This window comes from Crinia signifera, chromosome 9 (assembly GCF_055691185.1).
Source record: "Crinia signifera chromosome 9, ASM5569118v1, whole genome shotgun sequence".
Classification (NCBI taxonomy): domain Eukaryota; kingdom Metazoa; phylum Chordata; class Amphibia; order Anura; family Myobatrachidae; genus Crinia; species Crinia signifera.
The window spans coordinates 14,106,167-14,123,637 of NC_139225.1; the positions used below are offsets into that span (position 1 = coordinate 14,106,167).

The 17,471-nt window shown below is 47.8% G+C and overlaps 1 protein-coding gene across 4 annotated transcripts in view; it reads right to left on the minus strand.

Moving 5' to 3' along the window:
- Positions 1–17,471, minus strand: part of TAFAZZIN (tafazzin, phospholipid-lysophospholipid transacylase) — a 46,015-nt gene that overhangs the window by 13,290 nt on the left and 15,254 nt on the right. Inside the window, exon 1 of one of the 4 annotated variants that reach the window (XM_083161078.1) lies at positions 1,864–2,081. Coding sequence is in view for 1 of the 4 variants with exons in the window: in XM_083161077.1 (XP_083017203.1) it covers positions 15,943–16,008 (66 nt within the window). In the remaining 3 variants the exon portion in view is untranslated. Of the gene's footprint in view, positions 1–1,673; positions 1,837–1,863; positions 2,082–15,911; positions 16,009–17,471 lie in introns of those variants that run through there. The other 3 variants (XM_083161079.1, XM_083161080.1, XM_083161077.1) reach the window with 3 other exon arrangements.

The window sequence follows — 17,471 nt, forward strand, 5'->3', positions numbered from 1 at the left end:
AGGAGGAGGATACAGGGGGTGTATATAGGAGGAGGATACAGGGGGTGTATATAGGATGAGGATACAGGGGGTGTATATAGGATGAGGATACAGGGGGTGTATATAGGAGGAGGATACAGGGGGTGTATATAGGAGGAGGATACAGGGGCGTATATAGGATGTGGATACAGGGGGCGTATATAGGATGTGGATACACGGGGCGTATATACGATGTGGATACACGGGGCGTATATACGATGTGGATACACGGGGCGTATATAGGATGTGGATACAGGGGGCGTATATAGGAGGAGGATACAGGGGGCGTATATAGGATGTGGATACAGGGGGCGTATATAGGATGTGGATACAGGGGGCGTATATAGGATGAGGAGGATGCGGTCATCTATTAGAATGAACTTAGGTCTACAGTCATTAGGTCGACCCCACTAGGTCGACTGGCAGGAAGGTCGACCTGACTTAAGGTCGACATGGGCCAAGGTCGACATGACTTAAGGTCAAATTTGCATAAAGGTCGACATGAGGAAGGTCGACTGGTCATAAGGTCGACATGGGGTTTTCACTGTTTTTTGAGCCGACAGACGGTATTTCATGCCCTACCATCCACTAGGGCGTGTTGGGAGAATAAAATAGTGTGCCGAGCGCAGCGAGGCACCGTGCCCGAAGCATTGCGAGCGTCCGATTCTCATTGCCAACTGTGTCCATGTCGACTGTGTCGACATTCAGATCAAAAAACAGTGAAAACCCCATGTCGACCTTATGACCAGTCGACCTTCATCATGTCGACCTTTATGCAAATTCGAACTTAAGTCATGTCGACCTTGGCCCATGTCAACCTTAAGTCAGGTCGACCTTCCTGCCAGTCGACCTAGTGGGGTCGACCTAATGACTGTAGAACTAAGTTCATTCTGACGAATGATCCCATTCCGATGAGGATACAGGGGGTGTATATAGGAGGAGGATACAGGGGGTGTATATAGGAGGAGGATACAGGGGGTGTACATGCCTCCCAACATTACCCTCTCCAGGAGGGACACATTTCTCTGTTTCTGGACTTACCTCAAAATGTATGACTGCCATGACCTGTTTTACACAGGTTAATTGATAAGAAAGGTGCTTCAACACAGGTAATTGCAATCATTAATTAAGGGAGAAGTCCAGAAACAGAGCATTATGTCCCTCCTGGAGAGGGTGATTTTGGGAGGTATGGGTGTATATAGGATGTGGATACAGGGGATGTATATAGGATGAGGATACAGGGGATGTATATAGGATGAGGATACAGGGGATGTATATAGGATGAGGATACAGGGGGTGTATATAGGATGAGGATACAGGGGGTGTATATAGGATGAGGATACAGGGGGTGTATATAGGATGAGGATACAGGGGGTGTATATAGGATGAGGATACAGGGGGTGTATATAGGAGGAGGATACAGGGGGTGTATATAGGAGGAGGATACAGGGGGTGTATATAGGATGAGGATACAGGGGGTGTATATAGGATGAGGATACAGGGGTGTATATAGGAGGAGGATACAGGGGGTGTATATAGGAGGAGGATACAGGGGATAGGAGGAGGGGGTGTATAGGATGTGGATATTATCATATAGGGGACATACAGTACTGGTAATACGGACAGATGAGGACTATTACAGCTGTACACAGTACCAGGCCTCATCCTGTATCAGGGATCGGTGCGGAGCATTGTATGCCGCAGGTCGCGGCGTTATTGTACATCTGTCAGGGCAGCTTCTCAGGCAAGCCCGTGGCTTTGGCCTAGCCCTGGCACATGCTGCACCTCCCTCCGCCCTGTGAAAGGAGCAGGCCCGGGGCACACAGCAGCATGGGGGGGCGCCACCTACCTGTGTGGGGAGCAGCTGCAGATGATGGCACCCTGCCTGCAAAATGCTGTGCCCGTCTCCTCGTCCTCCTCCCTGCCGGCGCCTGTTATATATGTCACCACCCGGCTGCAGCCTCCCCGCTGCTCACTAGATGGTGCTCAGTAGACCGGCCGTCTGACGGCAACATGGCGGCCACCAGCCCAGCAGCCCTCCATTGCACCCTGCTCTGCCCTCAGTGCCCTTGCTGCCCCAGTGCTCCTACTCTGTCTCCCTGTCAATGCCCCCTGCCCCCAGCTAGTGCCCCTGCACCTAGTCTCCCTGATAGTGCACCTGCCCCCAGTCCCCCTGCTAGTGCTCCTGTCCCACTGCTAGTGCACCTGCCCCCAGTCCCCCTGCTAGTGCTCCTGTCCCACTGCTAGTGCCCCTGCCCCCAGTCCCCCTGCTAATGCCCCTGTCCCCCTGCTAGTGCCCCTGTCCCCAGTATCCCGCTAGTGCTCCTGCCCCCTGCTAGTGCCCCTGCCCCAGTCCCCCTGCTAGTGCCCCTGTGCCCATTCCCCTGCTAGTGGTCCTGTCCCCAGTCCCACTGCTAATGCCGTTGTTCCCAGTCCCCCTCCTAGTGCCGTTGTCCCCAGTCCCCCTCCTAGTGCCGTTGTCCCCAGTCCCCCTCCTAGTGCCGTTGTCCCCAATCCCCCTCCTAGTGCCGTTGTCCCCAGTCCCCCTCCTAGTGCCGTTGTCCCCAGTCCCCCTGATAGTGCCGTTGTCCCCAGTACCCCTGCTGGTGCCCCTGCACCCATTCCCCCTGCTAGTGCTCCTGTCCCCAGTCCCCCTCCTAGTGCCGTTGTCCCAAGTCCCCCTGATAGTGCCGTTGTCCCCAGTCCCCCTGATAGTGCCGTTGTCCCCAGTCCCCCTCCTAGTGCCGTTGTCCCCAGTCCCCCTGATAGTGCCGTTGTCCCAAGTCCCCCTGATAGTGCCGTTGTCCCAAGTCCCCCTGATAGTGCCGTTGTCCCCAGTCCCCCTGATAGTGCCGTTGTCCCCAGTCCCCCTGATAGTGCCGTTGTCCCCAGTACCCCTGCTGGTGCCCCTGCGCCCATTCCCCCTGCTAGTGCTCCTGTCCCCAGTCCCCCTCCTAGTGCCGTTGTCCCAAGTCCCCCTGATAGTGCCGTTGTCCCCAGTCCCCCTCCTAGTGCCGTTGTCCCCAGTCCCCCTCCTAGTGCCGTTGTCCCCAGTCCCCCTCTGAAGGGTTAATCAGCCATCTTGTTTCTCTGTCTTATAGTTTCTGTTCCTGCTTATCTCAAGAAGTTATGTTCTGGCTTGTTTCCAGTACTCGCTTGCTATCACGTACTTTGTAACTTCCCTCAGAAACTGGACATTCTGTGATTTCTCATAACTAACGAATGCTACACACTCCCCTATAAGGCGACGTATAAGCCACCCCACCTAGATGCTGTTATTTCCCTACCTCTGCACCAAATATTGACCAATCATGTAATTGAACCAGCACCGTATGTTATGTATAAAAATGTTGCTTTTGTCATTATTAAATTAGAGTTAAACCTTGTATCTGTGGTCCTCGTTACTGCTCATATCATATAAGGTTACACTCTCACGGAGCTCTAAGGGGTCTTCACACTGAGGTCAAATAAGGTAATGCATATATAAGGAAATCGATACATCGGCACATGATCGATTTTCCATCAGATGGGGGCTCGGCCGCGGGATTCGAAGTTCATTCCTACACGGTTGTCAGCAGACTCCAAAAGTCTACTCTGAGACCGCTGTGAGGTTACGGACAAACTCGATCCTGAACCTATGACTCTATCCCCGGGGGATATCGGATGTCAGTTCATAGAAGTTAAAATCTTCTATCTTTGTTTTGTGTACACACTGATCTAGGATCAGATACCGTACTTGGAGTACGAAGAGACCACGGGTCTTTATCCAAATAGAACCTCATTTTGAACACCCACTATTTCATTGGCCAAATTTCCTTACTATGTTTAGTTTGAAGTATAAGTTTTTCTTATTTCAATATCCTTGTGTGATTGGTAAGTATACACACTTGTGATATCTGTATTTCTTTGTAAACCGTGCGGCTGGTAAGTTCACGCACACTAATCTCACCATTTGTCCCATTTGATTACTGTATGCCAACAGACTTGCGGACTTTATGCTCTCCTTCTTGGAGTAACGCAACGTGAGGCTTCATATACAGTTCTCATAATCAGAACCACTAGACTCTATCCACTGTCACGTAGACAGTCTGTGGTCCCTACTAACAAAATTATTATACATTTAAAACTATATGAGATGTCTAAAGTGAATACATAATTCTGAAAAGTGAGCAGACAAAGACCAACCCTCACAGCCTGCTGCAACAGGTTGTACCTGCCTTTCTGTGACGGTGCCCCTGGTCTGCACACTTTGAATTTTTCACGCTCTCATATCATAGTCACATATGTCACATCCTAGACACCCACAAATAGGAACTTGTGAAGATTGTCAGTGTAGTATAGTGCTTTGGTACCACAACCCTGAAAGAGACGATTATTGGCCGAAATTAGTATCTGCCAATAGTGAACTTATAAGGTTCAAATCTACACTCACGTCCTTTTCTAACGGTACTGTTGTAGAGGCGGTCCTTGTATTAGGTTGCCATCTGCGCACGGACGTTATACAAAAATACATTGATCAACCATACCCTTTCTTTGTGACGGATATACCAATTAATCTCTTCAATTATCCAGTTATCTGTCCCAAATCAATAGAGCAGATTCACCAACTACCCGAAAGTAGTCAAATACTATATTTCTTAGACTTCAGTGAAGATTATAGTCACCAACAACAGATAAAGAAGTGGAAACTATTTTCACAGAAACATCAGAAACAAACTCACAATAAACATGGGTTCAAAACAAAGTAAAAAGACTGTAACATATCCACCTCCCCTACCTAACGAGACATGTAAAGATTACGTAGCCCGTAACTCACCCACTAATTTTTTTTAATCAACCCATGGATAGATAATCTAGCGGGATGGACTGAAAATTGTGGGAGCGAAGATGCATTTCCCAGAGATGGCGGCAACTACCCCTATTACATGGAAATGGTTAAGGGATTGTGTCTTGGAGACAAACAAGCCTGGCCATGGTATGATGCTGATCCGTCTTGGGACATGAAATACATGTCTGCAGGAGGTGAACAATGGCTCACCATTGCCCCCTTCTGGCATGACACCACAATCACCAAGAAACAAAGACAAATAAAACTCATATCTAAATCTTTACATGACAAAGAGGAAAAGAGAATTAAGAAGGTTGTTAAAATATTATCACCACCCCCTTATAGCCCAGTCTATCCCTCATTGACAGATACTGACCTGATGGCCATTAGTCACCAGGTTCTATACCCCAGTGCACCACCCCCCAATCCTGGTGTACCGGGGTCTGGTACAATACCTCCAGGACAAGTACCCCCTGTTAATAACGTCATACCCCCTGTAAACCAACAACTAGGAGAAGAATCTGACACTGACGACGAAACCCCTAAAACAGAACCTACTGAGGAGGAATTGCAGGAATTAATAAAAGATGCCACAGAGATGCTTAAACATAAACAACAACAAAAGACCAGAAAATCAGCTGATGATTCCATTATAAATCCACAGTCACTAAGTAGTATTAGTAGGGCCAGTAGAAAAATCACCAAAATGGAAGGAACTGATAACAGAACCTCCGGAGACGATGATTCTGCCTCCGGAGCCTCTGCCTCCGGTTTTCTTGCCCCCTTCATGACCATAGGAGACCAACTCCTCATCAAGGCTATGGACCTTGAGGAATTAAATAAGATAATTAAACATTGTCCCAAACCTCATGTCAGTCCCACTGGCACTGTAGCATACCTCAAAAAGGCTTGTACAGGCCGTAACTATACACATGATGACATCATATTAATTATTGACAACGTCACTGACCACAACTCCAAATGGGATTGGAAAAACGTAAAAACCATCGTCGACTGTCCAGCTAAAATGTCCACTAAGGATTATCCTTTAAACAATACAGACAGCGTAAAAACCATGTGGGAAGAAATAAGTACAGAAATGACAAAAGTATTTAAAACCAAGTCTTCCCTGCCCGTCGCAGTGGCCTGTAAACACAAGGCAACTGAGACGGTCACTGAATTTTGGAAAAGATTCAAGAAATGTTGGTCTGAGGAGGCTGGTTTAGACCCTGGAATGGATACACTCCTCATCTCCACATTCATTAATAACTTACACCCATCTATTATCACCACTGTCAAACAGAGTGTCTCTACCTGGACCTCTGACAACATCACTCAATTTAGTGATCACTTGTATGAAAAAGAATCAGCAGGATGTTTTGACATGAAGAAGACTCCTGTCACTTCTACTCACAACTTCCAGAACAACAATAGGGGCCCACCCAATGGATCAAATAGGGGACTCCCACAGAACAACCACAGGAGACCTCACAGGCCCCCTCAAGGTCAACCGTTCCGTACACCACCATATAACAGGGATTATAATAACACTGGCACAGTCCCTAAACAGACAACTTGTTTTAACTGTGGCCAAAACACACACTGGGCTAGGAACTGTCCATTCCCTTCCCAGAAACCACAACAACCTTACACACAAAGGCCCCAACAAGGACTGTCCCGACCAGGTTCTACACCAGTTCAAGACCATGTGCGATTCAGAATGGACTGGTCTGACCCTACCCATTGACGGGGCCCGGAGGAGGGTGTCCCATCTTTTGCACAGTTCACTACTCATTGGGAAGATTCACCCCTCATCACATTGTATGTAGATGATAAAAAACTGTCTTTTCTAGTGGACAGCGGGGCCACCACCAGTGTTTTGTGTTCTCTTAACTATGATGGTGAACTGCAAAAGACTACTCCTTCAATGGGAATCAACGGGATACCCACAGACACTTACCTGACTGACCCAGTTATCATACGTTCTGACAAGGGAAAACACTTAGGGATACACCAATTCAGGATCATCCCAGAATGTCCTGTTAACTTACTAGGCCGTGACTTGTTTAGTAAATTCCACATCTCCATCTCACCCTCTCCACAAGGGAGTGGGCTCCAAGTCACCTCCCCACACTTTGTGTCACTACAAAATACTCTGGACAACTCACTTGATCAAATTGATGATAGAATTTGGGCCACTGGCCCTTATGACACTGGTTTCGTACCATGCACACCCTACAAAGCCAAACTCAAACCAGACACACAGCCAGTGTTCTGTAGACAGTACCCACTTTCATCTGAGAAGATAGAAGGTCTTAGACCCATGATACAAGAATTCCTTGAACAAGGCATACTCCGATACGTCATCTCACCTTACTCGACACCCATCAACCCCGTTGCTAAGGCTGACGGTGCTGTCAGATTCGTACAGGACTTGAGAAAAGTAAATGACCTCATTGTCCCTATTGCACCTATAGTACCAGATGTAAACTCACTCATCTCAGCAATCCCTGCAAACGCAACCCACTTTAGTGTCATCGATTTGAAAAACGCATTTTTTAGCATTCCTATAGACACAGAGACCCAATTACTATTTGCTTTTTCATTTGAGGGTAAACAATTAACCTGGTGTCGTTTACCCCAAGGCTATATTGACTCTCCAGTGGTCTATAGCATAGTCCTCCAAGCCACATTGGCTCCCTGGCACCCCCCCCATGGTTCTGTCCTGCTACAGTATGCAGATGATCTGCTTCTCTGTAGTACCACCGAGGAGGCCAGCCGGTTAGATGGAATTTCATTGTTAAACTGGTTATCAGAATGTGGACACAAGGTGTCAAGAGCAAAACTGCAATGGTGCAAAATGAATGTCAATTATCTGGGTTTTGTACTCTCCAAGGGAGAAAGGAAAATCAGTCCACAACGCATACAGTCTGTATTGGGCCTGGTCACCCCAACTACCCAGAAGGATATGCTGTCTTTCTTGGGTATGGTAAATTACTGCAGACAGTGGATTTCTGATTGTTCCTACTATGATAACATCTTGAGACGATGTACACTCAAGGACAAACCCAAGGTTATAGAATGGTCGGATGTAATGTTTTCTGCATTTGCGAAGTTAAGAGAAATGTTGGTAAAGAGTCCCGCGCTCGGCCTCCCGGATTATCTGTTAACATTCCATTTATTTGCAAGGGACACATGTACGACTATGGCGGGTGTGCTCACCCAACTTCACGGAGGCAAAATGCGCCCTGTCGCATTTTTTTCAAAAGTAATGCCTGTCACTGTGCAAGGAATGCCAGCTTGTCTTCGAGCCCTGGCTGCCTGTGCAATGGTTGTTGAGATGTCTACCACACTAACACTAGGACACCCTACTGTGTTACATACCACACATAACGTCCTTTCCATTCTCAATGGCCTACACACACAACATATGTCAGCTCAAAGACTCAGTGGTTATGAAGTACTCCTACTTAGTAACCCTTCTCTCACCATTAAGTATGCAACAAACTCTGAAGGTCCGGTCCCCGTACTCAATGCCCTTTTAGGATTAAGAGGCCCTGACGACGAGGCACCTCCTCAGCACGATTGTGCATTGACTATTGACTCAGAAACTTCGCCCAGAACAGACATGTACACTATACCTGTCCCGAACGCTGACACGATCTTTGTCGACGGTTCTTGCAGTCGACCAAATGACAACACATACCAAGCAGGCTATGCGGTGGTTAAGCTTCCTGATATCACTCTTGAGGCAAAGGCAGTTCCCTTACAATCAGCACAGGCTGCAGAGCTCATTGCACTCACCAGAGCATGTCACCTATATTCAGGCAAACCTGTAACAATCTACACGGACTCCAAATACGCCTACGGTGTTATCCATGACCATGGTATGATCTGGCAACGCCGAGGATTCACAGGTGCTGATGGAAAAGGCATATCCCATGCCCAACTCATCACTGACCTGTTGCACGCAATTACCTTGCCATCACAACTCGCCATTCTCCATTGTAAAGCTCACACTGGAGGAAAAGACGACATCAGCAGAGGCAACGCCTTAGCTGACGCCGCTGCTAAACGAGCTGCCACTACAGAAACTTACAACCTCATTCTTGCTATCATCTCACCACCATCACTAGATGATACCTATTTACTCACAGAATTACAGGCGGCTGCCTCTAACTCTGATCTTTCAGACTGGACATATCCAATTTTGCAGAAGAATCCACGGACTGGATTAATCTGCAAAGAGGGGAAACCATGCATTCCCCAAACCAGTGCTTCACTGTTCATAGCACATTACCACGGAGTGGGACACCATAGTATAGTCACAACCACCCTACTCCTCTCAAACGATTTCTACATCACAAATGTGAAAGAACTTATTAAACAATACATCAGTAGGTGTATAATATGTCTCAGAAACAACCCAAATAACCCCGACAAAGCAAGACACCAACACTTAGAATACCCAACCACTCCATTCACTCACCTGCAAATAGACTTTACACACATTAACAATGCAGGCAAACAGGAATATGCCCTCGTCATTGTCGACATGTTCTCACGATGGCCCGAGGCATACCCCACAAAGTCAGAAGACGCAAAAACCGTAGCCCGCATACTCACGCGTGAAATCATTCCGCGATGGGGATGCCCGCTCCAAATCAATAGTGATAAAGGCTCAGCCTTTACGGCCAAAATTACTGCAGAATTGGTCAAAGCTTTACAAATAGAATGGAGGTTTCACATTCCATATCACCCTCAAAGTTCCGGTATCGTGGAACGCATGAACCGCACCGTCAAAGACAAATTACGTAAAGCCACGGGAGGTACATTCGCTAAATGGAAACAAATCCTCCCCATTGTATTGGCTGAAATAAGAATGACGCCACAAAAGACTCTAGGATACTCCCCCTTCGAAATACTAATGGGTAGGCCTTTTCCCACACCCTGGGCAAAGAAACCACTGGTTACAACTGAGGGAGATCTAGACGTAATAAGAGAAGAGTACATTAGATCCCTAATAGAGAAACTTAATGAGTTAGAGCAAAATGTTATCTTTAAGAATCCTTCTCATCCACAGTTACCCACTCACCCATTCAGGGTTGGAGACAAGGTCGTGGTGAAGGTACTGCCGAGAAACAAGCACCCTGGAGACTTCACCTACGGACCAGAGACGGAAGTGGTCGCAGTCACCAGGACGGCTGTCCTCACAGACGAAGGACCAACGTGGATCCATGCATCCAGAGTGAAGAAAATTCCACTCCCACCGCAGATCGACACTGATCCCGACGCTGATCCAGAGAATTACACAGACGGGACGAGAGAGGTGATAACGGGGGCAGACAGCCCTGACCTCCAACAGGACGAGGTACTAACGGGAGTCAGTGACTCTGACCTCCAACCTGGAGAAGACCTGCCGGCTGGAGGTGACGAGGAATCAGGGGTACAACATTCTGAAGCCGAGGACGACGCTACAGGATATGACTCCCCCCACCTTAGCCCTAGTGACTTTACTCGGGCTTGTTCTTTATAATTGTTTTGCTGAAGTTGATATAACCCAAAATGATGGACGCTTTACCTTCTGGTATAATTCTTCTAGCACGACTGTCGCTACTTTTATATTTTCTTATTGTGATATTGTACCTTGCTCAAACAATCAAGGCAGGAATCGGGGAAAACCACCGCTGCCATGGCTGTGTAATGTCCACCACGCACCACACGCAGTAAGTCACGTGTATATCTGTGTCACCAGCACTCACTGGGGAGATTCCTGCGACTCATGGGGGGCTGTTGGGTGGAACACTAGAGCAGATACCACTGTCTTTGAGAGCAGCCAAGACTGGGGGTATCGCCCCGATGTTGGCCTCCAGAAATGGTCCCATGGTCGATCCTTACTAACCCGTATGTCCCTACGAAAAAAGGGCACTTGCAATAGCCAATTTATCATTAACCTAGAAAACCCAGCCCCCGGCGATGCCGGACTATATGTCATGGGTAAATATCAATCAGGAGAAGGCGGGGGCCCAAGGGGAAGATTCCATTTAAAAGACATGTATGATAACCCAGAATACACCGCCCTCAAAGCCACTGTAAAACCTAAAACACCACCATCATTCCTTAAACCACATGTCACTACTTTTAATGAAATGTTAGCCATTAACAACCCCACTTACGAAGACACTATATCCATAGAGACTGGATCATCTGACGTAAACTATTGGTTAGAATGGATGAAGTATAATGCCCGCAAGGTTAATCAAACTGATTGCTATGTATGTGGAAAGTCCAGACCCCATTTAGGTACTGTACCCATACGCATACCTCCCGATCAGGATAAGTGCTTTTTTAGTTTATACACTGATACCATAGTGGAAGAGGCCAAATGTGAACAATGGAAAAAGGAATACCCCATTATAACAAAGAATACCAACCCTGGTAGTACCATAACTATTTACCCCGGTAATTACACTTGTTATTTCTCTAATAGTACTGATCAAAATGTTGTACAATTGAAATTATTTCCTGACGGGTATTGTGCTAAACGAAGAAATATCAGCATACCCACCATGAAGAAATCATTAGGCGATATCTATTTTATCTGTGGAGATATGAAATTGAGGACAAAATTAAATAGCCCTTGGAAAGGAGAATGTGCCCTGGCAAAGATTATCATGCCCATTCACATCCTCCCAGCCAACCTTCCTCAACCTCCTCCCACAGGCAACACAAACACACACTCTAGAGCTAAGAGAGATGCCCCCAAGGAAAGTTTCGATCCACACATATATATCGATACTATTGGTGTCCCTCGGGGAGTTCCAGATGAATTTAAGGCTCGAGATGAAGTCGCTGCTGGCTTTGAGTCTCTAATTCCCCAAGTGACAATCAATAAGAACGTGAACTGGATAAATTATATATATTATAATCAGCAGCGCTTTGTTAATGATACTAGAGATGCTTTGAAAGGTATTGCTGAACAGTTAGAAGCCACTTCTCAAATGACTTTTCAGAATCGTATGGCTTTAGATATGATGCTTGCCGAGAAAGGAGGAACCTGTGTGTACATAGGTAAGGTTGATGGATGCTGTACTTATATCCCAGACAACACAGGTCCTAATGGGAAAACTACCCTAGCTATTAAACATCTAGAAGATTTATCCATCGAACTCAAGAAGAACTCAGGTGTCACGGACCCCTGGAGTAGCTGGTTTGGATGGTTAAACGATTGGAAACACGCACTAACACAAATAGGCATATTTATCCTCATTGTAATTATTGTACTTATGATAGTAGGATATTGTGTCTTTCCCATATGCAAGAAGATTGGTTCCAAGTACCTGGATAATGTAACACCTGCTATGTACACTAATCTCGCCAAAAGCCCTCCCTCACCAGAAGATTATGGTGAATATGTCAAAGTTCACCGTACCAAACAAGATGCCATCTACAAGAATCAAATTGTCTAAAAAGGACATTGATTCTAAGAGGGGATTAAAGGGTTAATCAGCCATCTTGTTTCTCTGTCTTATAGTTTCTGTTCCTGCTTATCTCAAAAAGTTATGTTCTGGCTTGTTTCCAGTACTCGCTTGCTATCACGTACTTTGTAACTTCCCTCAGAAACTGGACATTCTGTGATTTCTCATAACTAACGAATGCTACACACTCCCCTATAAGGCGACGTATAAGCCACCCCACCTAGATGCTGTTATTTCCCTACCTCTGCACCAAATATTGACCAATCATGTAATTGAACCAGCACCGTATGTTATGTATAAAAATGTTGCTTTTGTCATTATTAAATTAGAGTTAAACCTTGTATCTGTGGTCCTCGTTACTGCTCATATCATATAAGGTTACACTCTCACGGAGCTCTAAGGGGTCTTCACACTGAGGTCAAATAAGGTAATGCATATATAAGGAAATCGATACATCGGCACATGATCGATTTTCCATCACCCTCCTAGTGCCGTTGTCCCCAGTCCCCCTCCTAGTGCCGTTGTCCCCAGTCCCCCTGATAGTGCCGTTGTCCCCAGTCCCCCTGATAGTGCCGTTGTCCCCAGTCCCCCTGCTAGTCACCCCAATCCTAGTGATGTCTCTTCATCCTCTGTGGGCTGATTCTTATGGTTGGTCATGTGACCATAGAAAAACTCAAAATCAGCAAAAATCTTCTTTATTCTCCTCGCATTCCCCCCCCCCCCCCCCCAAACCAGTGGGGGGAAACAAAGGCAAAACATCTCGAAATGCACCTGATAATTTATGTCGGTAATTGGATGTTGTCAGTGGCAACCAATCAGATGCTGTCTATCATTGCTCTATAGAAAATGATAATGTGAGTGGTTGCTATGTAATATACAGTATGTGAGTAACTGTGTGTATGATTCTAGTCGGTGCCTCCTAGGGTGACCAACTCATCCCTTTAATTCGGGACACATATTAATTACACTGGTTCTGTGGCAGTTTAAAACCAGGTGAAATGGAGTCTTGAGGTGTGGCAGTTTAAAACCAGGTGAAAGCCAGCCACAAAACCTGTGTAATTAATATGTGTCCCGGATTAAAGGGATGAGTTGGTCACCCTAGTGCCTCCCCAGCCACTGACCTCCCCGCACCTCACTGCCATGTATGTGTGTGTAACTCTGTGTATGATACTAGCCGGTGCCTCCCCAGCCACTGACCTCACTGCCATCTATGTGTGTGTATGATACTAGCCATTGCCTCCTCAGCCACTGACCTCCCTGCACCTCACCGCCATGTATGTGTGTGTAACTCTGTGTATGATACTAGCCGGTGCCTCCCCAGGCACTGACCTGCCCGCACCTCACTGTCATGTGTGTGTAAAGGCCCCCATACACTAGGGCGACTTGTCCTTAGGACAAGTCGCCCCCGACTTCCCCCCTGAGCTTCCCCAGCTGCTCGTTTCGATTTATCACATGTAAAAAACCCGGGGAGCAGGGGGGGCTACAGAGCAGGGCTGCTGGTGGGAGCAGGGGGGGCTGGGGACGCTGCGGGGGACACAGGCGGCATAGAGCCGGGCAGAGGGAGTCGGGAGCTGTCAGTGCTAGAAAAAAAAGCCTATACAATGAATGGGCAGCCTGTGATTGGCTAAGCGCTCTCTCAGCCAATTGCTGACTGGCTGAGAGAGCGCTCAGCCAATCACAGGCCGCCCATTCATTGTATGGGCTTTTTTTTATTATTCAGTACTGAGTCTGACGGCTCCCCCTGCCCGGCTCTATGCCGCCTGTGTCCCCAGCCCCCCCTGCTCCCTCCACCGCCGCGCCGCCCCACTAGGTCCCAAGTCGGGTGGTCGGACGTGCAGCAGGTCCGACCACCCGACGCAGATCCGATGCGCACGGGACCGCGCATCGGATCTGAGGGGACATCTAAACTAGCCGATTTTGGTCCGATTTCGGCCAGATCCGACTGATCTGGTCGAAATCTGACCAAAATCGGCTAGTGTATGGGGGCCTTAACTCTGTGTATGATACTAGCCGGTGCCTCCCCAGTCACTGACCTCCCCGCACCTCACTGTCATGTGAGTGTAACTCTGTGTATGATACTGCGGTGGGGTGAGGCACAGCCTTTTCTGTCATACTACCGCATATGCCGGCACTTTGAATTGATAAATTATGTCAAAAATATAAATAATTTATAGAAATATTCTTATTTTTATTATTCTAATCATTTTTATAGTCAAAACGATGGAGTAAAAAGTCTATGGCAGGTGAGGCACTGCCTCACCTGGCTACCTTTTCTGCAAATCTCTTATCAAAACTCAGTAAATCTCCAGCAATACACACTGCTGCACATGTGTATAATGCCGGCATGTACCACATGGCTCATATATTGTGTGCATATCTGGCTCTGGTACTTGCCAGGGACTCTTGAGCCATTTACCTCACCGCACGTCCATGGATACTAGTGGGTGCCTCCCCAGCCACTGACCTCCCCGCACCTCACTGTCATGTATGTGTGTGTGTGTGTGTGTGTGTGTGTGTGTGTAACACGCATCTATAAAGAGATATATATATAGACAGAGCTATGTATATCTGTCTATGTGTGTGTGTGTGTTTATATATATCTCTTTATAAATGTTGTGTGTACACATGAGTAGCCAGTATCCATCAGACACTTGCACATGACATTAGAATGTGATTAGTTGCTGCGGGTTACAGCACACTTACAGATGAAGCCACTCTCAGCCATGCCGCCAGCTCACCATGGTGATGCTCTAGGGGATGGCAGGGACGCGCCAACATCTCACTCGCTTGGGCGTCCCACTCCGTAAGGCAGCGGGGACAGGGTACTTCCCTGCCCGTCTCCGCCTCAGGGAGACAGGCAGGGAGCAGGAGACGGCTGCAGGGCTTCCAGGAGAATGGGGCTCACTTGTGTCTCGTTGGCGTGTGCCCCATTCTGTTGAACTCTGACAGACAGGCGGGGGATGGCGCATGACCCTAGAATCCCCAGGAGCCACTTTAATAAGAGCGTTTCCATCTGTATAAACCACTTGGAGCAATTATGTAAATTAGAATATCAGCAAATATTAGAAAATTTGGAGGCCAGATACCCAGGGTGTCCTTCTCTGATCCCAGTGTTATGTTACACACAGTAACCCTTTTACGGCCCACTCGTAGATGTAAGACCAGGGTTGCCTACCCTCCCGGAATGGCCGGGCGGGTTCCGGAAATCGGGTCCCCCTCCCGGCCCCCTGGAAAGGGGGGCAACCCTCCCGCATTAACCCCAATCCCCCGCGATCCGCCCCTCGGCGGGAGGGGGGGTCGTGAGTAAAATGACTCGATTGCGTCATTTTAACCCCGCCCCCCGCCGTGCAATACCTGAAATACCAGCATTGCATGGCGGGGGGCGTGGCTAAAATGATGCAATCACTGTAGGCACACCCCCCAACAGGAAAGCCCGTCTGTGGCTCCGCCCCCAATCTGGCTCTTTTACGCTCCCGGCGATAGCCCCGCCCCCCTGTATAACAGAGCTGGCTGCCCTCTCTCGGAAGGCAGCCAGCAAAAGTCGGCAAGTATGTGTAAGACAAAGATATAACTGGCTGAAAAGTCACATTGGTCACAGAGCGTTCTGAGTTCAGGACATCATACATCGTCCGGGATCAGCCAATTTAAGAATGTCATGGACACTTCAAAACCCAGGAAACAGGCCTAGAAGGAAAGAAACAAAGAGAAAAGGTGTGTGATGCACAGTTAGCAGCAGCTGGCATGGGGTAGTCCCTCCCCTAAATATGTATACAGAAAAAAAAAGAGGATATGCCAGCGACCATTGTGTGAGAGAACTGGGTGAATGACTAGAAGGAGAGGACCATTATGTGAGTGTCCTGGATGAATGACTAGAAGGAGGGGGCCATTGTGTGAGAGTACTGGGTGAATAACTAGAAGGAGAGTCCTGATTGCATGACTAGCAGGAGATATATCAGGGTTGCCGACTTTAAGATTCTCCTCTCCGGGAGAAGCCCGAAGAGGAAAGTTTCAGAAGCCGCTCAGGGGGCGGGGCTTACGAGTGACATCACTAAGCCCCGCCCCATGCTGTTAAAGCATCAAATTCACATATCTCCGTGGAGGGGGCGGGGCTAAAATGACGCGATTGTGCCGTTTTAGCTCCGCCCCCTCCTTTGAGACCCGAGGATTGCGGCATTTTAATGCCGCAATCCGGGGGTCCCCCCTGAATCCGGGAGGGTTGCCCACCCTTCCGGGGGGCCAGGAGGGGGTACCCGATTTTCGGGAGACTCCCGGAAATTCCGGGAGGGTCGGCAACCCTGAGATATATATATTTATATATACATTGTAGGGGCTCTGCACACACTAAATTAACTGATAATAAATAGTGGAGATTTGGTTCATGAATTGATCAATGCATTTAAGCCTGCAGCCCCCTTCACGGGACCCCACTTTTCTGCAGGTCCTAACAATATCGCTCAAAATGGCTACAATACACCAGGGTTGCCGACTTTTACAAGCTCCTCTCCGGGAGAAGACCGGAGATGAGACTTTCAGCACGAGATCGGGGGCGGGGCTTAAATGTGACATCATTAAACCCCGCCCCATGCAGGAAAGTTACTCCATTTGTCTATCTCCGTGGAGGGGGCGGGGCTAAATTACGTGATTATGACACTTTAGCCCCACCCCCTCCCCCGGAGATCTCAGACATAAGGTCATTTTAATGCCGCAATCAGGGGGGGGGGGGGAGCGGCCACCTTTCCGGGGGGCCGGGAGGGTGATCCGATTTTCGGGACCCTCCCGGCCATTCCGGGAGGGTAGGCAACCCTGCAATACACATAGCTATCACATCAATGTTTGATTCCAGGCATGCTATCTGGTCTAAGGCTCACAGCAGACTATGCTTTTATATGTGAGCAGTTACCAACACATCTGTCACTAATCATCTAGGGAACTGGTTAACATAAGCTATGCACTATAGGTTAAACAGGGTGCATGAGAGAATGTGACCACAATAAGACTAAATAAAAAAAATAATCTAATAAGCACACATATATACACACTCTTAACCTACCAGTATATTTCTGGATTGTGGCAGACAATTGGAGTACCCGGAGGAAACCCACACAAGAATGGGAAGAATATACAAACTCCACACAGGTAGGACCGTC